Below are 23,456 nucleotides of genomic sequence, written 5' to 3' on the forward strand. Positions count from 1 at the left end.
CATACACAGGCTCCTCGGAGTTGGTGTTTGCTCACAGGCTAAGGAAGAGAAAGGTGCTTTTAGGTTTAGAAAAGTCTGGTGCTGGGGCCGGTGTCCCATGTGGACTCTGGTTCATGTCCGACTGCTCCACTCTGATCCAGCTCTGCTAACGGCCTGAGAAAGACAGAGGAGGCCCTGGCCACCCATGCAGGAGACCCGGACGGGGCTCCTGGCCCAGCACTGGCCGTCATGACTGAGTGAACCAGCAGGTGTCTCCCCCTGTAACTAGGACTTTCAAATAAAATAAATCTAAAAAGAAGAAAGGTATGCTGCCCAGATATCCCAAAGGGCAGTAGAAGTTTCCTTCAGTAATGAAGGCGGAGGGAGCAGTGGGGCCTGCAGCCCACAACCCATGCATCAGAGAATTGGAGATTGATGTGGCAGGGAGAAACAGTGAAGGTTGTCAGGTAGGGACTTGCCAGTTCCGGGAGCAAGAATACCAGTGCTAGGCATAGGCCAGTTGGGACTTAGGTCGAGATGGATGGACGGGTGCTGTTACCATTACTATTTGGGCCTCTACCGTGGGCAGGATCCTGTGACACTCACCCCCCGCCCCCCACCTAGGAGAATTACAGGGACCTCCAGGTTCTTTTGATTTTTTTTTTTTTTTTTTTTTTTTTTTGACAGAGTGGATAGTGAGAGAGAGAAAAAGGTCTTCCTTTTTGCCGTTGGTTCACCCTCCAATGGCCGCTGTGGTCTGCGCATTGTGCTGATCTGAAGCCAGGAGCCAGGTGCTTCTCCTGGTCTCCCATGCGGGTGCAGGGCCCAAGGACTTGGGCCATCCTCCACTGCCTTCCCGGGCCATAGCAGAGAGCTGGCCTGGAAGAGGGGCAACCGGGATAGAATCCTGCGTCCCAACTGGGACTAGAACCTGGTGTGCCAGCGCCGCAAGGTGGAGGATTAGCCTGTTAAGCCACGGCGCCAGCCTGATTTTTTTTATTTATTTATTTGAAAGTCAGTTACACAGAGAAGGAGAGAGAGAGAGAGAGATCTTCCATCCTCTGGCTCACTCCAATTGGCTGCAATGGCCAGAGCTGTGCCAATCCGAAGCCAGGATACAGGAGCTTTTTCCGCGTCTCCCACGTGGGTGCAAGGGCCCAAGGACCTGGACCATCTTCCACTGCTTTCCCAGGTCATAGCAGAGAGCTGGAACGGAAATGAGGCAGCTGGGACTCGAACCGGTGCCCATATGGGATGCCGGCACTGCAGGTGGTGGCTTTACCCACTATGCCACAGTGCCAGCCCCTGATTTTGTGTATTCCTTGAGAAGGCCACATTCTTTATTCTTTGGGGTTTTGTTTTTATGTACAACTTTAAGAGGCAAAGAGAAAGGGCTCCTGTGTGCTGGTTCACCCCTAAATGTTCACCAGGGCTGGTGCTGAGCCATGCTAAGGTGGGAGCCCCAAGTACAAGCCAGGTCTCCCATCAGGTGGCGGCCATCACCACTGCCTCCCAGGGTCTGCATTAGCAGGGAGCTGGAGTCAGCTAGAACCCCGTGTGGAGCCCAGCCTGCAGGCTAAGCACCCACGCCTGTGTTCCCTTTTTTAAAGATGTTTATCTGAAAAAGCAGGGATGACAGAACTTCCATCCACTGGTTCCTTTCCCAAATGTCCACAATGGCCAGGCTGAAGCCAGGAGCTAATTCCGAGTCTCCCACATTGGGGGCAGGGGCCCAAGCACTTGAGCCATCTTCCATTGCTTCCCAGGCGCCTTAGCTGGGACACAAACCAGCACCCATACGCAGGCAGCAGCTTAACCTGCTATGCCACAACACCGGCCCCAGATTGACGTCTTACACACCCCTATTAGCACCTCAAGCCTAGGTGTTAAAGTCAAGGCTCCCCTGGGAGACATCGTACTGGTGGCCTCACTCAACACTCCTCTCTCTTGCAACCCGGGTGATCTGGCAAGGCTGGGACCTGGTGAGTGCCCTGCCCTTTGGGCCTCTGCACACAGTTTCCAGCAGGAGCAGCTGCCTCTGCCCTGTAGCCAGCATCCTGATGGGTTCGTATTCTGTGCTGGCCGTGCTGGACTCAGACTTCGTCTGGAGGAGATATGGTCTCAGCTTGGGGCTTTTTTGTTCACTTGTATTTGAAAGGCAGAGAGGACACTCGCAAATGCCCACAACAGCCAGGGCTGGGTCAAAGCCTGGGAGCCCAAAGCTTAATCTAGGTGTCCGGTGTGGGTGGCAGGGACCCAAGTACTCCAAGCCATCCCCTGTTGCCTCCTTAGAAGGCGCGTTACAGGATGCAGGCAGGACCCCAACCCAGTCCTCTGGTGTGGAATGCAGGCATCCCAAGCTGGCTTCTGTCTCCTCAGGGAAGCAATGAGGGCGGGCGCCCCAGAGGTGCTCCTGGGCCCCCTGCACTTCCCTGTTGTCTTGCCTCTCCAACTCCGTGGTTATTGAAGAAGTCTTGAATTGGTATCTCCCGTCTGGAAGTCTGAGTATTGGGAGCATGGGAATGAGGCCTGCCTGTGCTGGTGCCGGCAGAAACAAGCCCTGTCTCCCCACAGGCCCGGGCTGTGTGCTGCTGGCCAGCCTGGCCCTGGATGAGCCTCTCCTGGGACAGCCGATGCTGCTCTGGAGACCTGAGCTGTGAGCCTCTGCCAGCTCTTCAAGCAGCTGCCCCGCTGATGACCCTCCCGGGTGGCACTGGCAGCCCGGCCAGCCTCTGGGCGCTCGGGTTTCCCTCCTGGGGCTGGAGTCGGGTGCCACCTCTCTGACCTGGTGCTCCCACACCAGTCTCCCAAGCCTGAGGTGGGGGAGGGGTCTTGTCGCTTCAGCGGCAGCAGCTACAGCCCCCATCACCGAGCCACTGGGAGCGTCTGGGTGCTGAGTGGTGCCGCCCTCTGAAGGCTACTGTTCACTCAGTAAAATGGAGACGGCGGTGCCGACGCCTCCCTCAGGGCTGTTCCGGCCGTGGCAGGGACGCGTCTCCCCTTTCAGGTTCCTCTCACTGGTGCTGCTTACGCTCGCTCCCACTCCGCCCCCTTCTGACAAAGCCAGCACCATTTTGTAAGGGGCTGTACCTTCTCTCCCAAACTGACGGGAAAGGGAAAAATACGTAACAGTAACATTGCTCAACCAACAGGATCCCTTAAATTTGGGAGGAGCTCAGGTGAGGGAGAGAACAACTTGGTAATTGCGGGAGGCTCCATCCTCAGGGATAAAGAAGGTCACTTTCCCTTTAAATGCAAATTACCTCCCGCCAGCTTAGCCTCCACTGTTTGCGTAGAGAGCGCGGAGGGCGGAGGGAACTTGCACAGCGGCATCACTCCAGACCCCAAACCTCCAGGTCAGTCCCCCCTACCCGCCCGGGAAGCCCCGGGGGAACCGAATGACCCATGGAGCCCCGCTCCTGAGCTGAGCGTCCATTTGGCACATGGCTTTGGAGACTGAGCGTGGGAAATCCACCCTGGGTTGCCCCAGCCACTGCTGGGGAGCCGGGGCTCCTGGCTCAGTTCTACCAAGTCCCTCACTGGGCCAGGCTGCTGCGGGGAGGGGCAGGGGTGAGCTCCTCTCCTCCCTCCAGGGCCAGCCAGCTGTGTGGCGATTGAAGTACTCATGCCCCATTGCCACCACCATCCCAGGGTGTGGAGTCAAGCTTGGCAGCGGAAACCTGGTGGGAGACCCTGGGGAGACAGGGGAGGACCCCATCCAACTGACAGAGGCTTAGGGAGCCCGGCTGGACTGGAGGCGGGGCACAGCCATCATCCCAGGCGCGGGCGACCCAGCTGCTGGGAAGCTGAGAGGGGACTTGCCGACTGGGAGCTTGGCCCAGGCAACTTCTGGGAGTCCCTGGTGTGCACGGATAGGGGAAGGTGGAGGCGGGGGGGGGGGGATGCCAGTGTCTACGTAGGAGGAACCCACAATGAGCCGGGCCCACTTCTGCCATTACCCTGCTCCACACCGGGACCTCCCAAGTGCCTCTGCCTACGCCTGCCACACTGCCCATGCTGACAGGTTGGTGAGCACCTGTCTAGGCCGTTGCTACGTACAATGGGGCTTCAGTAAGACACCCCTAATCCTCAGTGGAGCTCCCGCCAGCTAGCTCGCATCCACCCTGTCTCCCCCCGCCCACATTTCCTCTGCAAGCCCCACCCTCCCGGCCAGGGACAGGAAAGCCCAGCAGCCCTGGGACAACAGTGTCCTGTCCAGCCCTTTGGGGCAGGGCCTAGTTGGCAGGCTGCAGGGGAGTTAGGGCTTCGGAAGGCCCTTCAGACCATGGATCACCCATGATTCCAGCAGCAGGCGCCAGCATCTGGCTCTCAGTACAAGGGACAGCTCTGCGGGGACAAGTTATGAGGGCCTAGCCCCCCCCCCCCACGACTGCATTGCCAAAGGCGAGACTTTGTCCCTCTCGATTTCAAAGGGCCCAGCCAGCACCCGATGGATGACAAGAAGAAGAAACGAAGCCCCAAGCCCTGCCTGACCCAACCAGCTCAGGCCTCGGGCACGCTACGCAGGGTCCCCGTGCCCACCAGCCACAGTGGCTCCTTGGCCCTGGGACTCCCTCATCTGCCTTCCCCGAAGCAGCGCACCAAGTTCAAGAGGTGGGTACAAAAGGGAAGTAGGCAGGAAACAAGGAGCTGCCGCTGTGGGCGGAGTGGTGGGAGGAAGACGAGGGCTGCCTTCTGCCTTTCGTGATGGAGCAGGAATGGGTGCCATCCCCGGGGCTGGCCGCAGTGGGCCCCGAGCACTCGGAGGGGGCTCAGACCCAGGCCCAGCCCTCCAGCAGGTGGCAAAAAGGCCAGGTGGGTCACTGGACCCACGCAGTGTAGGGATCAGCTCAGGGGAGGGTGTGAGCAAGTGGGCCAGGGAGTGAGTCAGAGAGGGCTGCTGGACACACCGGAGAGGCTTGGCTGGCAGCAGCGTGGAAGGAAGCTGTTGGCAGGGAGGCTCCGCGGAGCTCCTTGACCTGTCAAGGACAGGAAATGGTAAGAAGATGCCTGGATGCACAATTTGAACATTCTGCTGAATGTTTTTAATGTTGTTAACGCCCTTTTTTATTTGAAAGAAAGAGAAGGAGAGAGAGCGAGAGATCTTTGATCTTCTGGTTCACTCCCCAAATGCCCACAAGAGCCAGGGGTAGATGGGTCAGGCCAAAGCCAGGAGCTGAGATCTTCATCTGGGTGTCCCATGTGGGAGCCCCCAGTGCAGGAGCCATCACCTGCTGCCTCCCTAGATGTGCATGAGCAGGAACCTAGGCACCCCACTAGGGATGAGGGCACCCCAGCTCATAACTTAATCACTGTGCTAATTCCTGCCCCTGAATTTTTTTTAATGTTTGGGAATTGGCATCCCACCCTATAATGTCTCCATGTTTATTCCCACTAAATACATGTTCTTTGTCCTCTTGTTAAAAATCACTGCTTCCCCGGTTTTGCATACCACCTGCCCGAGCCGCACAGTCAGGCATGGCCAAAGCATGGCATGGCTGACGCCCAGGGCTGGGGTGAGTGGCAGGAAATGCAACCGGGGAGGCAGCAGAGCAGGCTGGTGTTCAGTGTCATCGCAAGGCAATGGAAAAGTCAGAACGGTTTTTAAATAGAGGAGGGACAGAAAGACGTTTTGGGGGGAGTTAAGATAGCACGGGTGGCAATAAAGGAGTAACCATCCATCTGCAAGCTCACGGAAGGCCAGGGAGGACAAGGGACTTACCCAGAGACAGGATGAATGCGTGGGACGCCCAGACAGGAACCCAGGAGCTCTTCCCAGGCGTGGCTCTGGTTGTGAGTGTCATTCATGGAAAAAGATTTCTTCTTTGACCTCTCCCCTCTACTAATCCTGGTGCCCAGGGCAGGGCCAAAAGAACAAGCCTTTTTGTGTGTTGGTGCGTGGATGGGCAGATGGCACAAGAGATCTAGGGGAGCCTGGCTGCCCTCATCTCGTGACCGTGGCCATGTCCACCCCACCCAGAGTAGGCAAGGAGAAATGCCGGCCAGTGCTGGCTGGAGGCGGGGCAGGCCCCGCGGGCACGCCCCTTCAGCACTCCTTCCTGACCGAAGTGACCGACGTCTATGAGATGGAGGGGGGCCTGCTGAACCTGCTCAATGACTTCCACTCGGGCCGGCTGCAGGCCTTCGGTGAGTCTCTGGGGCTGGGCTGAGACGGTCTTGGCGGGGTTGTGGCTGGGGCCAGGGTCCCCGGCTCGCTCCCGGGGCTCAGACAGAGGCCGTCCAGGGAAGGAGTGCTCCTTCGAGCAGCTGGAACACGTTCGGGAGATGCAGGAGAAGCTGGCCCGGCTGCACTTCAGCCTGGATGTGTGTGGGGAGGAGGACGAGGACGAGGAGGAAGAGGACGGCGTCACGGACGGGCTGCCTGAGGAGCAGAAGAAGACAATGGCGGACCGCAACCTGGACCAGCTGCTGAGCAACGTGGGTCCCGGCCGGGGTCTTGGGGACCCTAGGGCTGGGGGAGGCCCACGCTCCAAGGCCATGGCTGCTCCCTGGGTGACAGGTGGGGTATATGGGCCCCTCCCCCTCCACCAGAAGAGGGCCCCCAGGGCTCCGGGGGTTTGGCCTGGTGCCCCTTGTGACCGCCTTTTCTCTCTCTACTGACAGCTGGAAGATCTTAGTAATTCCATGTATCCTTTCCAAGGGCCCTGACTGCTGAGGGTCTCCCAGAGGGAGGGGTCAGTTACGTCCTCCCCACCACCCTCCAGGACTCAGTCCTCCCGGGTCAGGATCGCCCAGGCAGAGGAGTCTAGGAAGAGTTTCCCAAACACCAGGAAAAAGGCCATTGTGGAGAGCAGGCAGCAGCTACCCCTCAAAACCCAGGGGAGCGGCCTAGCTGACAGCGACCCACGGCAGGACTGGACTGCGGCCGTCCACTCTCCAGCACAAAACCCTCGGACTACACCGTGTCCCCGGGCGCGGTCTGGCTCCGCGGACCCGCACGATGCGGATGACCTAGCGAGAGGGCAGGCGGGAGCCTCTGATCTCAGACCATCGGGGGCCCCGGAGACCCTCGTCCCTGCCCCTTTGCACAGCTAACCCGGGGCAGGATGGGAGGAAGTCTGGGCTCCGAAGCGTGGCAATCCTTGACTGGCACAGACAGAAGCTGCACCTGGCCGAGAACGCCGAGCCCGAGGAGCAGGCGGCTGCGTAGGTGTCGGCCCCGGGCCCAGACTGCTCCTCTCATTCCCTTGAAACTGTGACTTTTTACGGGCTTGGGCTCAGGAGGATATTCCGTGGCCCCCCAGGTGCTATGAGGGAGGGGGGCACTGGATGGAATAAAACCAGAAAGCAAGCAAGCGGCTCCGTGTCCTCCCTCCCCTCCTTGCGCCCTTCCTCGGCCAGAGAGCAGACACCCCTGCACAGGGGTCTTCGGGAGATGCCGGGTCTGGCGGGACCGGGAAGCCTCCCGCGCCTCTGGGAGTGGGAGAGGGGCCGCAGCACCTCACCGGACCCCGTCGACGGTTGCCGTGGAGACGGGGGCGCGGCCCTGCGCCTGCGCCTGCGCCTGCGCCAGAGCGGCGCCGACGAGTGACGCAGGCGCAGGCGCGCCGCGGGCTGGTTAGGCCGTTGGAGTCCTCATGGAGCCGGAAGTGTTGCTTCGGAAGGTGTCGGTGTTACAGGTGCGGGTCGGGCGGGGCTGCACCTGGGGTCCGCGGCTGGGAGCTTCCAACGAGCTAAGGCAACCTCGTGCCCGCAAGCCAAGGTCTGGAGGCGCCGGCCCGGCCGCGGCCTCGCTGCGGAACGCTGCGGGCCACAGGCTTCCCTCCGTCCTCTCCGCGGCTCGCAGCGCACGCTCGGCCCGGAGCGGGCGAACAGTGGGAGGGCTTAGGCACCGAGAGGAGGGTCCGGTCTCGCCTCCTCCCCTGACCCCCCGAGCCCCAGCGCACACCGCTACGAGCCCCCACCTTGCGGGCCCCGGGACTGCTCCCCGAGGGGACCCCCCGAGATCCCTTCCCGCACAGGGATAAGGGGATCCCCTCCACTCGTTCCCCACACCAGGCCTGCGTCCGGGGCTTCTTGGTCCGACGCCAGTTCCAGAGGCTGCGAGCTGAGTATGAGGCGATTGTAGGAGAGATCGAGGGCGACCTGGGTGTGCTTCAGTGGACTGAAGGCTGGATTCCCAGGCCCAGGTTTCTCCCAGAGGTACGACTGACTCCTCCTGCTGACATTGGCCACAGCCTCACCTCCTCACACCCCAGTCCCCACTCCTCACCAGCTTGTTTGCTAGGTCATGGCGCCCAGGAACATGAAACATTAGCCCTGGGGCTCTCAAACCTCTCTGATTTCGCAGAAGGCGAAATCGTGTGGGACCAGGAAAGCAGGAGACAGGGTACCCAATGCAGAGCAGCAGCTGCCGAGCCACTTCCCTTGTGAAGAGCCTGAGAGACAGGCCCCCTGGGAGGAGAAGCCGGGAGAGAGCTCAGCAAACCCAGGACGTCTTCCCGGCCGAGATGACAGCTCCTGGCTTCAGGCTGAGCAGAGCAGGGAGACCAGAGGCACACCAAGCGTGGAGAACCCAGGTATCTCCCTGCCTGACTGAAGCGAGCCCCTGACCCTCGTGGGCCTGAGCCTCCCACCTGCACAGTGACAGGGGTGTGGTGGATAAGCTGCCTCCCTTCCCTTCTTCCCTCTGTCTTTGGGGGGCAACACACGGGTGGCCAGCAGGGGGTGCCAGAGTCAGACTTGGCAGTTTTCCCCCAAGGCTTGCTGCCTCCATTCCCTTCTCCACAGATGCCCTGGGTCCCGGATTGCCCCAGGGTCTGTCAGAGCTCCAGTCCCACCGCAGCCACTTGGCCATGGAACTGCTGTGGATTCAACAAGCCATCAATAGCCGGAAGGAGGTAGGCGCTAACTGGAGCTCTTTCTGAACATAGGGCGGGGATGGGGGGGTCACCCCTCGGGAGAGACCTGCTTGGCCTGCATGATACAGTGTCTCTTCTCTCTCCCAACAGTACTTACTACTCAAACAAACACTGAGCTCCCCAGAGGCAGGCCAGACCAGAGACAAGCCCAGGATGTGCTCAGACCCCGGGGGCCAGGCCTGTGGGTGGATCTGGTCAGAACCAAGTCCATCACTAGAGGACCAGTGCTACCGAGACAGGACCACCACAGAGCTAACCCACACAGATGACTGCTGCCCAGGGGGCAGACCTCAATGCCACAAATCCCCAGAACGTCTGGCTGCTACAGAGAGAAAGCTCCCTGGGGCTGAGAGCAGAGGACCATGTTACAGGAGTGCTGGCCCACAGCCGCCTACGCCGCCAGCCAGCCAGGCTAGCAGGCCCAGGCTCACCAAAGGGCCAGACCGTGGAGAACAGGCACTTGAAGGGACCTGCCTGCAGCAGGAGCAACTCCTGGAGGACCAGACTCCTGGAGGCCTCAAACCTAGAGGTCACTGTCCCAGGAAGGCCAGGACACAACTGCCTGTACTCTGTGAGGACCCCAGCATTGAAGACAAGTCCTCCAGGTGGCCCGACCACCAAGACTCTGGCAAACAGCCAGGCCCCAAGGGGCGGGCCTCTGAGACGATCATATGATCTGGGATAGGACCATAGCAGGGCCAGAGCCTGGTGGCCCAGATCTCAGAAAGGTTAAACCAGCCCAGAGCCAGGCCCCCAGTGATAGACGGTCCAGGGATGGAACCTCCATTGAGCCTAATCACCACGGATGGAGAAACCAGAGGACTGGACTGTGGAGTTCAAGGCCACCTGAGAACCTTTCTTCTGCAGGGTCAGACGGTATAGGAGAGGACCCGTGGAGGAGCAGGCTGTGGAAAACAGGACCAGCAGGCTAAACCCTGGGGAGCCAGGGAGGGCCGAGTCCCAGAGGAGGATGCTATGAGGGTGCTGAGCAGGGCAGAGCTTCAGCCCGCCTCCCTGGTGCCAGCTCTGTCTCCGGCCCTGTCCGTGGTCATGGCTGGCTGGTGGGGCCAAGAGAAGCTGGAGCAGGGAGCTGGCGGGAGTGAAGGGAGGAGACGGGCAAAGGACACGGCTTTCGCCTCTGCCTGTGGCTCAATCCAGATTTCAGGACAGGGAGTCTCCTGGGGGAAGTGAAGTAGGAAACCTGATGGAGAATAAAGGCTTTTCTTGGATTCTCAGCCTGGCTGGTTTTCATTTTCTGCCTCTGGCCAGGACAGACTCTGGCCCTCCTGTCCACTAACTGTTGGCGTGGCGTACTGTCCCTAGAGGCAGCTGGGAGCCATGACCCAGCAGCAGATCTAGCCTTCCTCCTTGCTGACAGCCCCCAAAGCCATCTCCCTCAGCTCCACGCTTGGGCTACAGAGTGGCTTGGGTGCTGGAGACCCCTGGAACACGGGGTTTCAGTGTGGTCTCCCTCTCACCAGGCCCCAGGCCGTTCCTTCCTGCTCTCGTGAGGCCCCATCGAGGGCAGACTGGATGGGACCTTAATGAGGCTCTCCCGGCCTTACTGGCTGACAGGACAGGGCTCCACCTGCCACTGGCACTGTTCCCAGCCCTGCCTTGGTTGCCTGGCAACAGCTCCGCGTCTCTGGCACACTACGGCATACTATGGCGAGTGGCGGCCTAGCAGCCAAGAGGGTAGTGGTGTATCGGAATGGGGACCCCTTTTCCTCGGGCCATCAGCTGGTGGTAGCCCCTCGCCGCTTCCCCACCATGGAGGCCTTCCTCTGTGAGGTGACCTCAGTTGTGCAGGCACCGCGGGCTGTGCGTACCCTCTACACGCCTTGTCACGGCCACCCTGTCGCCAACCTGGCAGACCTGCAGAATGGAGGGCGCTACGTGGCTGCTGGCTTCGAGCGGTTCCGCAAGCTCCCGTGAGTGGGCTGGGGCTGGGGCTGGGGAGGGAGGGGGCGGGCGGCACTTGCTGTGTGTGCAGTGGGCACTTCTCACCTCACCTCAGTGTAGCAGGGGTGGGGCCGGGTCATCTCCACTAGCCAGAAAGGCAATGGTTGAGCTGCAGGGTAAACTGATTTCTGTTAGGTGAGAAGGCTCACCCATCAGCCAGGACCAGCCTGTGGGAAGGAGCCCATGCTGCAGGTAGAGCGCCTTTCCCCAAACCTCCTCTTAACTGGATCCCTGCCAACTCCATCACCAAGCACTAAGTCCACCATGGCTTCCTCCCTGGTGTGCTTAGCCATCCCGTTCTCCCCGGATAGACTAGGGTCATCCCCCTCGGCAGGGTACTGCTGTCTTCCAAGGTGGGAGTCCGGAATTTGTTTCAGCTTGCAACTGAGATCTGGCTCCCAAGGCCTGCTGCTCCTGGCTCTGGGTTGAGACTGCTGTACTCTGACATAAGGGAGGGGGTGGGAACTAGGCAGATTTAGACTGGGCTTGGTCACTTCCCCTGTGACCTCAGGCAGGTGGCTTCACTTCCTGGTGTCTCATTCAACGTGGAGATAAACCCACCTACCTTGTGAATGAGAAAATACCTGCTAGAGTAACTGACGCTTGGGTGCTTTGAGTCCATAGTTCTCTCTCAGCCTATAAGCATAGTTTCTATTGGAGACTCCAGCCTGGCTTTCCAGCCTGATCCAGCAAGAGAGCCTGAAGCAGGGTCAAGAGCCCACATCTGCTGCCGTAGATGAGTGAGGGGACTCCAGCCAGCCTGGATGCCTAGTGAGCTGGGCCCCAGCCCCAGAGCCTGGCAGCCCCTGGGCTTCTGAAGATGACCTGTGATCTACCTGTCTTTTCAGCTACTTAGCCCCTGCAGGAAAGGACCCACGGGGGAAGAGCCACAGCCTACAAGTGAGTCTGGGAGTCCAGGGAGGCAGTCCCTGGACCCTCTTCCCACCCCCTCCCTGGGGCTGCCCCCAGCTAGGTCTGGGAAGTCAGGGGCCCGCAAGCAGCAGAAGCTGCCAGTTCCACAACCACAGCTGTTGTCCTTGTGGGGCAGGATTTCAAGACACCCCAAGTTCTGTCCCAGCCTTTCATTTCATGTCCAGGCTGTGGTCCTGTGAAACAGACGGAGCTGAGCAGAGGTTGGAATGTGGCTTAGGGGACAAAGAAGCACCCTTTTGTGAAAGCTGTGACCAGTCTCACCCCCTCCATGCTCTCTCTTCTGCCCTGGAACCTGGTTCCTGCCTCACCCCTAACCGATGGCCTCAATTCTCCCCTGATGTGGGGGCCTGACTTGGGTTTCAGGGTCCTCCTGTGACTCGCCAGCCATGCGGTGGGGCCCTTGGACGGTGGCTGCCGGCAGGCACCCCCTGCTATATCCAGTGAGTGTCGGTGGCAGAGAGCAGGGGTCTGGATTTCTGTTTCATCGAGACTGAGAAAATGGGGGTGGGTTTGTCCCAAGAGCTCCTGGTTCCTGATGGAAACATTTGAGGTCCAGCAGGGGTTCTCAGCCCATCTTCCAGTCCCCCTGCCACCCTCCTTCCTCCCACATATAGAGAGTTCTGGAGCCCCTCCCCCTTACCAATCTGTCCTGTCTCAGCGTGTTCAGGAACGGGGACCTGTTAAGTCCCCCCTTTAGTCTGAAGCTGCCCCAGGCTGCCAGCCAGGACTGGGACACGGTGTTGGAACTCCTGACTGAGAAGGCCAAGCTGCAGAGTGGAACCGTATGCAAGTGAGTATGAGGGCGGGGGAGGCCTGAGGGTCCCAAGGCCTCCCTCCTGGTGTGGCCAAAGAACAGCATATCCCCGCAGTGGCCTCCTGTAGCACAGGGAGAGGCCCCGGCCAGCCCTCAGAGGACTGAGGGTTCCTCGGAATCACTGCGCCCATCCCTCACACTGTGCCCCGTGTCCTCTGCCCCGTCTGGCTCGCTCCCAGACTCTGCACCCCAGAAGGGTGTCCGCTGGCAGCAGGGGAGACTCTGGTGAGCGGCCGATACTACGTTGCTGTCGGAGAAGAAGAATTCAAGGCCCTTCCCTATGTGGAGCTGCTGGTGCCCAGCCCCTCCCAGCGTGGAGGCTGCTGGTATGGCCTCGGGCGGAGGGCGATGGTGGGGGGCACGGGCGGCCCCCTCAATCTGGGTGCTTTGACTCCAGGTCCCCCACTGCCTTGCACTCTTTCCTTTCTTCATTGTAGGCATCCGCCAAGCCCGAAGTGCAGGCCCCATAGGCAGGGGGTAGGTGATGCAGGGCAGCCTGGGGGTGGGAGGGAGGGGTGATGGTGACAGCTGTTGTGGTCCAGGCTCCGACCTTCTCTCTTGGCATCCTCTCAGTGCCTGTGACACAGAGATTATTCTGCGGGGAGCCAGAAGTGGCACAGCACTGTGGGATTGTAGGGCCTAGGGGAGCTTTTCAGCTCCCCATTTATCCCAGGCCTGGGCCGTCCCCAGAGAGCAGCCAGCAGGCACAGGGTGTGAGGTGGAGGACACAGTGTAGTTTCACCGAGCATCTTCAAGTGCCAGCGAGCAGCTCCTCCGCCCCGATGGGAAAAGGTGGCAGGGAGGGAGGATGCACGCCATGCGGATGGATGAGATCACCTCTCCCAAGTTCCCACAGGCAGGTGCACTGACGCCTGGTCTCGGGGTAAGGAAGGGGAGAGCGGCCAGCTACCAGGGTCCAAGCCCAGTGTCCTTTCTGTAGGCCCATGGTCACAGGGCACAGCCAACCCCGCCCTCTCCAAAGGAACCAAGCCGAATGGAGCCATCTGCTTTCTATGCCAGATCCCGGCCGGCCATTCAGCCAAGCAAGCTCTGCACTCTCTCGTTTCCACCAGGTGCTGGGCCCCGGTGCCCCTGGATAGTGACAGGACGGTCGCTATTGTTGGGAATGCCGGTGGGGGCTGCCATGACCTAGTCCCCCACCTGGGTCCCTTGCTTCTTCACAGGGACTTGTCACAAGGCAGGGAGCACACGGAAAGGGATCCCGTGCTTACCACAAAGCAGTGGAGACTGCGGGGCCGGGATTTATAAGGGGTGGCTGTGGGGGCTTTCACCTTGGACTGCCCTACTCTCCTCCGGGGTAGTGGGGCATGTGCACAAGCCCCAGGGGAAGGGACGGGGCTGGTGGGGAAAGTCCAGGGCAAGAATGCCAAGGGCCCCTCAGCCTGGACCTCAGCCCGTGTCGCTCCCTTAGTAGGAGTTAAGGGAGTGTATGGGGCTCCCCACCCAAGGCGGGAGACGGCAGAGGCCAAGGAAGTGGCGGAGGATGACAACACGCAGACAGAGCAGCCCCTGGATCAGGTGAGCTATGGGGTCAGGAAGCAGTGTGCCGGCAGGACAGTGCTGAGCTGGAAACCAGCAGCCTGGGCCCTGGGAACAGTTGTCGCCTTGTGACAGATGTAAACAGATCTGACATCCCAGAGTCCAGCTCCTGCCTTGGTGGATGTGAGAACAGTTCCTAATTTCTTGTCTATTCTTTCTCTGGGGGCTGGGGGACTGCGGGCTGAGGCTGGACAGATCATAGCTCCATTCTGCATGGCTCTCCACCCCCTGCAGCAGGGAGCAGAGGTGGTGGAAGAGGACCTGTCCCTGGCCAGCCAGCCTGGGGTTGGGGCTGGAGAGGCGCTCTCAGCCTCAGCCCCTGCTCTGCCATGAGAGCCGGAAGCTCCAGAACTGGGGACCACCACCTTTCATCCTCCGCCTCCCACAGCCTCCTCCCCGGGGCCGGGGCCTCTGCCTGCCCCCCACCCCCAGGCCCACAGCCCAGTTTCCCCTTCCTGAGCAGAGCAGCCCTATCCTCACACGATTCTCTGACCAGAGAGAGGAGCAGCAAACAGCTTGGGAGGCAGACCCCACTCGTGGGAGTGCGTCTGCCACAATAAAAGACGACGTAAATAGTCCCTGCTGACTGCAGCTTTATTGGAGGCTGTTGCTCACCGGGTGTTGTGCTGGGTGCTGGCTGGGCAGGCTGGGCTCACACTGACTCCGGCGGGAGAGGGGCTAGCAGTGGCGGATTCCCTGCCACCACCTGGTGGGACGGGAGGGGCTGGCAGACAGCTCATCCCTGCTGCCATCCTGATGGGCACGCTCTCAGCCTGGGGCCTCTGACCCCTGGGGGCCCCGTCTGCACTTCCGGCTGAGGCTGCAGTGGGGGTGCTGCCGTCCTTGGCTTCTGCCCCGTGACAGTTCACAGAAGGCCCTGGTACTGACGGCAGGAAGAGAGCTGCTCGAGCCGAGAGGATGCTGGGGGTGTGAGTCTCCCGTGTGCTCTTGGTCCTTAACGTGATCATGAGGTAGCTATTCTCCACATGAGATGGGAGGACACGCCAGCTCTCTCTGCTCAGGGCCGCGCCTTGTGACCCGGGCCTCCCTGGAGACAGCAGGGCTGCTGGGGGTCAAAGAGCAGATGGCTGCCTGTGGGTCCTGGTCACTGAGCTTGTGATGCACAGTGTAATTCCCATCACGGTGAGCACCATGCCAGCGATGGCTCCTGGGATAACAGGCGGAAATCAAGGGACTCTGAGCTCAGCCATGCCAGTAGGAGCTGATACTGGGCTGGCGGGAGAGCTCACGTGGGGGCTTGTCCCAATTTCCACCCTAGCATCTGTCCCCAGACTGCCCAGGGGAAGGGAAGTGATGACCACCAGGAAGCAGGAGAGGGGCAGGATGGCGGAAGGCCCTCTCCTCACCAGCCCCTGGGAGATGGGCGTGGGACCGAACCACCCAGGGTTGTCATGGCCAGACAGCTGCTTCCCACACGGGCAGCAGCCTGACTTACGTTTGCCACCAATTTCTTCTCCAAGGATCTTCCCGACGATCATTGTGAAGACGATGGCCAGGGAGTTACAGATGGGCACAGCGAGAGTCAGGTCTGGGTGGTCAACGTGAGAAGAGCCCCTGAGGTGCAGGAAATGCCTTTCCCGTCACAAACACGTCCATCTCACCATCGTGGTCACTGCACACCTTTCAGAAAGGCGTCCTGACCCCAGCTCCAGAGGAAGTCACAGCAGAGCTCAGGACTCAAACCCAGGCCTCCTGACTCCCAGTTCCATGCATTCTCGGGATTCCAGCATAGCCCTGAGCTCGGGTGTGAGACCAGCCTGGCTTGACAGTGAGAATGAGGTCTCTGCATTCAAAGAGAACTGAGATCTTCTAGACAGACAGACAGACAGACAGGCACACAGACAGGAAGGCACCTACAGCCCAAAGGACATGGTGGAACCTGTGTAGCAGCGCCAAGCACGGCCACTGTTGATAAAGCACAGGCTATGCACGGTGCTCTGTGTACGTCTCATGTCATTTTCACATGTGACCTTGCTCACAACACCACAGGGAGAGGACTGTCACCAAAGGGAAGAAAGGCTCAAAGAAGTCGCACAAATTGAGGGTTTAAATGTATTTATTTGGAAAGCAGAGAGATAAGAGTTTTTTCTATCTGCTGGTTTACTCCCCAAATAGTTACAACAACCAGGGCTGGGCCAGGCAGAAGTCCAGAGCCTTGAACCCAATCTGGGTCCCCAACATGGGTGGCAGGGACCCAAGCACTTAAGCCCTCATCTGCTGCCTCCCAGGCAGGAAGCTGGAATTGGAAGTAGAAGTGGGACTTGAATTCAGGCATTCTGACATGGGATGCAGATGTCCTAAGTGGTATCTTTTTTCTTTTTAATTAATTTATTTGAAAGGCAGAAATACAGAGAGAGATCTTCGATCCACTGGTTTACTCCCCAAATGGCCCCAACAGCCAAGGGATGGGCCAGGCCAAAGCCAGGAGCATCTTCCGGGACTCCCACCTGGGCACAGTGGCCCAGGGACTTGGGCCATCTTCCACTGCTTTCCCAGATGCATTAACAGGGAGCTGGATCAGAACTGGAACAGGCTGGTGCCGCGGCTCACTAGGCTAATCCTCCGCCTGAGGCGCCAGTACCCCGGGTTCTAGTGCCGACTGGGACGCTGGATTCTGTCCCAGTTGCTCCTCTTCCAGGCCAGCTCTCTGCTGTGGCCCGGGAGTGGAGGATGGCCCAAGTGCTTGGGCCCTGCACCCATATAAAAGACCAGGAGGAAGCACCTGGCTTCTGGCTTCGGATCAGCACAGCACGCTGGCCGTAGCAGCCATTTAGGGGGTGAACCAACAGAAGGAAGACCTTTCTCTCTGTCTGTCTCTCTCTCTCACTGTCTATCTCTGCCTGTCAAAATAAATAAATAAATAAATAAGAAGTGGAACAGCCCAGACTTGAACTGGCGCCCATATGGGATGCCAGCACTGCAGGCAGAGGCTTAACCTTATATGTCACAGCACTGTCCCCCAAACATTGTCTTTTTTTTTTTTTTGATAGGCAGAGTTCTAGACAGTGAGAGAGAGACAGAGAGAAAGGTCTTCCTTCCATTGGTTCACCCCCCAATGGCTGCTATGGCTGGCGCGCTGCGCCGATCCGAAGCCAGAAGCCAGGTGCTTCTTCCTGGTCTCCCATGCATACAGGGGCCCAAGCACTTGGGCCATCCTCCACTGCCCTCCCGGGCCACAGCAGAGAGCTGGACTGGAAGAGGAGCAACCGGGACCAGAACCCGGCACCCATATGAGATGCCAGTGCCACACCAAGTGTGCCACGGCGCCGGCCCCCAAACATTGTCTTAACCACTGTGCCAAACTGAGGGTTTAAACCAAGGTCTGCCTGACTCCAAAGCCTGTTCCCTTACTAAATTAGATGGATATTGGTGGGGCCAGTGCAGTGGCACAGAGGGTTAAAGCCCCAGCCTACAGAGCCAGCATCCAATATGGGCACTGGTTTGAGTCCTAGCTGCTCCACTTCTGATCCAGCTCCCTGCTAATGCACTTGGGAAAGCAGTAGAGGATTGCCCAAGTCCTTGGGCTCCTGCACCTACGTGGGAGACCTGGAAAAAGCTCCTGGTTCCTGGCTTCGGATAGGCTCAAGCTCCAGCCATTCTGGCCATTTGGAGAGTAAAGCAGCAGATGGAAGACCTTTCTCTCTCTCTGTTGCTACCTCTCTCTTTCAAATAAATAAAATAAATCTTTTTTAAAAAATGGATATTGGCAAAGCAAAACACAAGGTAATGGAGCCAGCACCATGGTGTAGTGAGCTAAGCCTCTGCCTGTGGCACAGGCATCCCATGTGGGCACTGATTCGTGTCCTGGCTGTGCCTCTTCCAACCCAGATCTCTGCTTATGGCCTGGGAAAGCAGTAGAAGATGGCCCAAGTCCTTGGGCCCCTGTACCCACATGGGAGACCCGGAAGAAGCTCCTGGCTCCTGGCTTCAGATTGGCCCAACTCCAGCCGTTGCATCCATTTGGGGCATGAACCCATGAAAGACCTCTTTGTCTCTTCCTCTTTCTGTCTGTAAATCTGCCTCTCAAATAAATAAATCTTTCTTTAAACAAAATGAGGTATGTATGTTGTGTTTCTGTTTCAGCTCAGGCTTGGGTCTTATGGCGTTAAAGAGAAAAATAAACCTCAGCAGTAGGAGGCCAAGTCCCTGTTTAGGACGTAGGGCTGGGCCTCGGGGGAAGGCACTGGAGCCCAGGATCTGTTCCTGGGTTGTGAAGCTCTATGGGGCTGACTTCCGGTAAGAAAACGTGTTCAGGATCAGTGGAATTAACACCACTGCACTGTACACTTCAAACTGCTAAGTGGGTAGGTCTCACGCTAAGTGTTTTTATCATTTATTAAAAAGTCTCAAAATATGGGGCCGGCGCTGTGGTGCAGTGGGTTGACGCCTTGGCCTGAAGCACCGGCATCCCATATGGGCACCGGTTCTAGTCCCGGCTGCTCCTCTTCCGATCCAGCTCTCTGCTATGGCCTGAGAAAGCAGTGGAGGATGGCCCAGGTCCTTGGACCCCTGCACCCACGTGGGAGACCCGGAAGAAGCTCCTGGCTCCTGGCTCCTGGCTTCGGATTGGTGGCGCAGCTCCGGCAATTGCTGCCAATTAGGGAGTGGACCATCGGATGGAAGACCTCTCTCTCTCTCTGCCTCTCCTCTCTCTGTGTAACTCTGACTTTCAAATAAATAAATAAATAAATCTTAAAAAAAAGTCATAAAATACAGATGACGTGGATGGGACAGACATTTACGCTTGCAGTCAGACCCCCACATCCCACACTGGAGTGCCTGGGTTCGATTCCCTGTTCCAGCTCCTGACTCCTGCATGCTGCTGAGGCGGACGCTGGGAAGCAGCAGTTGGGGGCTTAAGTAATGGGGTCCCTGCCACCAATATGGGAGACCCGGATTGACTTCCTGGCCCCCACCTTCAGCCTCTTCCACTCCCTGGCTGTGGCAGGCTGGGAAGTGAACCAGCAGGTGGGAGCTCTGTCTGCCTTCCTGTCCCAGCCTGTCAAATAAGGGAATAAATACTAAGGGACCAATCAGAAGCTGAGTTACCTGCCTGCCAGGCTGACTGTCGGCTCCTCAACACGTTCTTTCCCGGTACTCCCAGGGCTCCCTGCTTGAGGTGAATGAGGGAGCTCTCCTGCTCCCCACCCCCTGGGATGCCCCAGCAAGGCCAGCATTATCCACCCAAGAAACTGACACAGCACCCCCAGCCACTCACAGCTGCTTGGGCCTACGTCCCCTCTGAAACGAATGGCTGTGAAGGACACATTTGCAAGAGTAGATGGGGGCCAGTGCTGTGGCATAGTAGGTAAAACCGCTGCCTGCAGTGCCGGCATCCTGTTTGGGCACTGGTTTGAGTCCTGGCTGTTCCACTTCCAGTCCAGCTCTCTGCTATGGCCTGGGAAAGCAGTAGAGGATGGCCCAAGTCCTTGGGCCCCTGCACCCACATGGGATACCCGCTCAGATCGGCCCAGCTCCAGCTGTTGCGGCCATTTGGGGAGTGAACCAGTGGAAGGAAGACCTTTCTTTCTCTCTCTGCCTCCGCGTCTCTGTAATTCTGCCTTTCAAATAAATAAATACATCTTACAAAAAATAAAAAGAGTAGATGGGGCAGCAGCATGGTACAGTGGGAGAGCAGGGGCACAGGAGTGAGGCAGAGCGGGTTTCCCTGTGCCATCTTGAACAGATCATTCCAGCACTCAGCCTGTTCCCTCACAAGCAAAACACTGGCAGCAAGCTGCCCTCTCCCCAGCAGGGCCATCGGGAGGTGAGCTGTGACACTGCACAGACCGTCTCTGGCTGAAGTAGATGCTTAACAAGTAGAGACTACTGCTCTGATCATTAAAAAGGATGGACCCTGAAAAACGGAGAGCGGCTGATGAGATAGCAGGACCCTAGGATGGCATCTGCTGCATCACTCGCCCACCGCGAGTGAAGGCCAGACTTTCAGGTTCTCTCAGCGAGGTCTTTTGAGAAGCCCAAACTGCAAGCTAGCAGAAGGGGAGTGACTCTAGGTGGAGCCAAGGTGGCCGATCTGGGGCCTCCCCTGGCCTCTGTGAGTACAGTGGTTGGGTGAGACTCCAGGCAGCAACACCGCAGTAGGGGACTTCTCACAGCAGGGCTCGGGAGCGTAAGCTTCACTACGCAGCTTTAAGTCCTCTGCTCCGAAATGCTGGGGGACTTCAGGCAGGGGAAATAAGTTACCCAGTGCTGTAACTCCCCTCGCTAAGTGACGATAATCAGGTCTGCTTGACAAGGTCACCATGGGAATTAAATAGAATGTGTAAGACCGGAGGCCAGCATGGTGGTGCAGCAGGTTAGCTGTTGTGGCCATCTGGAGAGTGAACCAGCAAATGCAAGAGCCACACTCCCTCACCCCATGCCCGTCTCTCCCTCTCTCTGTTGCTCTGCATTTGAAATGAATAAATATATCTTTATGAAAATTTTAGGGGCTGGCCATGTGGCATAATGGGTAAAGCTGCCGCCTGCAGTACAAGCATCCCATATGGGCGCCGGCTTACCCCCCAGTTCATGTCCTGGCTGCTCCACTTCCGATCCAGCTCCTGCTAATGTGTCTGGGAAAGCAGCAGAAGATGGCCCCAGTCCTCAGGCCCTTGCACCCACAGGGAAGACCTGGAAAAAGCTCCTGGCTTTGGGTCAGCCCAGCTCTGGCCTTGCAGTCATTTAGGGAGTGAACCAGAGGATGGAAGACCTCTCTCTCTCTCTCTCTCTCTCTCTCTGGCTCTACCTCTCTCTGTAACTCTTTGAAAACAGGCCTCAAAATAAAATATTTTTAAAAATTTGAAATCATTGAAATCCATGCATATGGGGCCAGCACTGTGGCTTACACTAAATCTCCGCCTGCAGCACCGGCATCCTATATGGACACCAGTTCGTGTCCCGGCTGCTCCTCTTCCGATTCAGCTCTCTGCTATGGCCTTGGAAAGCAGTGGAAGATGGCCCAAATCCTTGGGCCCCTGCACCTGCGTGGGAGACCGGGAAGAAGCTCCTGGCTTCACTGTGGCCATTTGAGGAGTGAACCAGCGGATGGAAGACCTTTCCCTCTCTCCATCTGTAATTCTCCCTCTCAAATAAATAAATAAATAAATCTTAAAAAAATAGAAATCCGCCGGCGCCGCGGCTCAATAGGCTAATCCTCCGCCTAGCGGCGCCGGCACACCGGGTTCCAGTCCCGGTCGGGGCGCCGGATTCTGTCCCGGTTGCCCCTCTTCCAGGCCAGCTCTCTGCTGTGGCCAGGGAGTGCAGTGGAGGATGGCCCAAGTGCTTGGGCCCTGCACCCCATGGGAGACCAGGAGAAACACCTGGCTCCTGCCATCGGAACAGCGCGGTGCGCCGGCCGCAGTGCGCTGGCCGCGGCAGCCATTGGAGGGTGAACCAACGGCAAAGGAAGACCTTTCTCTCTGTCTCTCTCTCTCACTGTCCACTCTGCCTGTCAAAAAAAAAAAAAAGAAATCCATGCATAGTTGTTTTTTTTCCATAAACTTTCTTTAATTTTTTAAATTTATTTTTGACAGGCAGAGTGGACAGTGAGAGAGAGACAGAGAGAAAGGTCTTCCTTTTGCTGTTGGTTCACCCTCCAATGGCCGCTGCGGCCAGCGCATCTCGCTGATCCAAAGCCAGGAGCCAGGTTCTTCTCCTGGTCTCCCATGCGGGTGCAGGACCCAAGCACTTGGGCCATCCTCCACTGCCTTCCCGGGCCATAGCAGAGAGCTGGCCTGGAAGAGGGGCAACCGGGATAGAATCCGGCGCCCCGACCGGGACTAGAACCTGGTGTGCCAGCGCCGCAAGGCAGAGGATTAGCCAGTGAGCCGTGGCGCCGGCCTCCATAAACTTTCTGAAGTACCTCACTGTGGCAGCCAGAGTGTCGAAGCCAGCACTTGGTACAGCAAAATGAAATCTCCTTTTTCTCCTCCGATGCTGCTCAAGACTGCCAGGCTTCAACCCAACCCAAGCGCCTGGCAACACACTCAGAACCAGCCCCCTGCGCTCTCCTCCTCGGAGAAGCAGGCACGCTGGGGGAGCAGACAGGAGCAAGGTGCCACGGCCTCCTCCGGGAATCTTCCAGGCGGCCTGTACCACTAAGCAGCCACCCCGAGCCGGGGACCTACCTGTTGACGCCAAGGTGAGGTAGTAGAGAAGGGAGCCACACTGGTTGAGGAGAAAGGGCATCAGGTACTGGAGACAGGAGAAACGTGCAGTCAGGGTGGTGGCTTGCCTGCCCAGCGCCGCCTCCCCTGGCCTTCCCGCGGCGCCTAGGAAGGGATGGGTACACAGCCCAGGGAGCACGAGGCCCTGTCCAGGGCTGAACTCCACGCCTTTGCCCGAAATGCCTTCTCCCTCAGCTCTGCTGGGTCCCATCGTCTCCATCCTGTAGAGCCTTGAGTGCCAATGTCAGCCCTTCCAGGAAGCCTTCCCCAAGTCCCCAGCTCAGCCTCCCTCCTCTGCATTCACACAGCCGTCAGCCCCGGGAAGGAGTGCCGTCCATGCCCGGCTTTCCCACCAGCCTAGACGGGCACCCCTGAGGTCAGAGCCAGTTCGTACGCCCCTGCCTCCCTCCCCCAGGGCCACCTGGAGCCTTGGGAGGTCACCTGGCCACAGTGGCCTTGTATTCGCGTGATTGGAGGGATGGCATTGATATTGACAACAGCGGCCACAGACGGGGCACCTGGCCCACTGCGAGGCGCTTTCTGCGCTCACCTCACCGGATTCCCACAGCCGCCCTCCCAAACGGTTCTAATTCCCACCCTACAGAGGAGGACACCGAAGTTGAAGAAGCGGTGGGGCTGGGATCCTGACCCAGACCCGCGGGATTCCAGAGACCAAGTTCTTAGCAGCTACTCGGGCGCGAGAGAAGCCTTTCCGGACGCACCTCAGTATTCAGGAAGAGCGTCTTCATCTCCTGCAGCAGCTGCCGGGCCCAGGTCCGCTCGTGAACCCGCCGCAGCCCGCCGGACGCCCGCTTCAGCAGCGGCTGCGTGCCGCCCCACAGAGCGGCCACCAGCACCAGAGCCAGCACCTGCCCTGAAGGCGGACGCACGCAGATTCGAGTCACCCCGGCCCCGGCCCGACCCTAGCCTGCCTCCGCCTCCATCTCCCTCCCCTCTCCCGCACCCCGGCTGAGGCTGGCGCACAGGGACAGCTCCCGGGGGGCTGGGACCCGGGGCGGGTGTGGAGTAGGAAAGAACCCCGGGTGCCGGCGTCGGGAACTCCAGGAGGGGCGGGGCCGACTACCCACCCAGAGTCGCCGCCATGGCAACGCCGCGCGATTTCTACTTCCGGGTGAG

At 58.8% G+C, this 23,456-nt stretch overlaps 4 protein-coding genes across 6 annotated transcripts; 3 read left to right on the forward strand and 1 right to left on the reverse strand.

The window, feature by feature from the left end:
• Window positions 1–3,072: 3,072 nt before the first annotated feature.
• On the forward strand, window positions 3,073–7,186 carry CCDC28B (coiled-coil domain containing 28B). 2 transcript variants are annotated; one of them, XM_062190866.1, is made up of 6 exons: window positions 3,073–3,335; window positions 4,413–4,593; window positions 5,960–6,126; window positions 6,224–6,417; window positions 6,604–6,626; window positions 7,096–7,186. In XM_062190866.1, exons 2-6 carry the CDS (start codon window positions 4,430–4,432, stop codon window positions 7,148–7,150), a joined length of 603 nt encoding a protein of 200 aa, XP_062046850.1. In that variant the 5' UTR covers window positions 3,073–3,335; window positions 4,413–4,429; the 3' UTR covers window positions 7,151–7,186. The 2 variants fall into 2 exon arrangements, with proteins under 2 accessions (XP_062046850.1, XP_062046849.1); XM_062190865.1 differs by lacking the exon at window positions 3,073–3,335 and adding an exon at window positions 3,927–4,003.
• Window positions 7,187–7,535: 349 nt separating this feature from the next.
• IQCC (IQ motif containing C) lies at window positions 7,536–10,080 on the forward strand. The gene is made up of 5 exons (XM_062190867.1): window positions 7,536–7,619; window positions 7,999–8,142; window positions 8,291–8,519; window positions 8,731–8,840; window positions 8,952–10,080. Exons 1-5 carry the CDS (start codon window positions 7,578–7,580, stop codon window positions 9,534–9,536), a joined length of 1,110 nt encoding a protein of 369 aa, XP_062046851.1. The 5' UTR covers window positions 7,536–7,577; the 3' UTR covers window positions 9,537–10,080.
• Window positions 10,081–10,268: 188 nt separating this feature from the next.
• On the forward strand, window positions 10,269–14,604 carry DCDC2B (doublecortin domain containing 2B). Its single transcript, XM_062190870.1, has 9 exons — window positions 10,269–10,792; window positions 11,672–11,723; window positions 12,120–12,196; window positions 12,415–12,546; window positions 12,750–12,896; window positions 13,008–13,047; window positions 13,511–13,643; window positions 14,006–14,109; window positions 14,365–14,604. Exons 1-9 carry the CDS (start codon window positions 10,527–10,529, stop codon window positions 14,461–14,463), a joined length of 1,050 nt encoding a protein of 349 aa, XP_062046854.1. The 5' UTR covers window positions 10,269–10,526; the 3' UTR covers window positions 14,464–14,604.
• An 82-nt stretch (window positions 14,605–14,686) lies between these two features.
• Window positions 14,687–23,451, reverse strand: TMEM234 (transmembrane protein 234). 2 transcript variants are annotated; one of them, XM_062190868.1, is made up of 5 exons: window positions 23,408–23,451; window positions 23,042–23,193; window positions 22,281–22,347; window positions 15,587–15,679; window positions 14,687–15,196 (listed from the first exon to the last, which is right to left on the reverse strand). In XM_062190868.1, the coding sequence occupies exons 1-5, from the start codon at window positions 23,421–23,423 to the stop codon at window positions 14,742–14,744; spliced, it is 783 nt and encodes a 260-aa protein (XP_062046852.1). In that variant the 5' UTR covers window positions 23,424–23,451; the 3' UTR covers window positions 14,687–14,741. The 2 variants fall into 2 exon arrangements, with proteins under 2 accessions (XP_062046852.1, XP_062046853.1); XM_062190869.1 differs by having other exon boundaries at window positions 15,101–15,298.
• Between the last annotated feature and the right edge of the window lie 5 nt (window positions 23,452–23,456).

The sequence above is a fragment of the Lepus europaeus genome, chromosome 5 (genome assembly GCF_033115175.1).
Source record: "Lepus europaeus isolate LE1 chromosome 5, mLepTim1.pri, whole genome shotgun sequence".
Classification (NCBI taxonomy): Eukaryota; Metazoa; Chordata; class Mammalia; order Lagomorpha; family Leporidae; genus Lepus; species Lepus europaeus.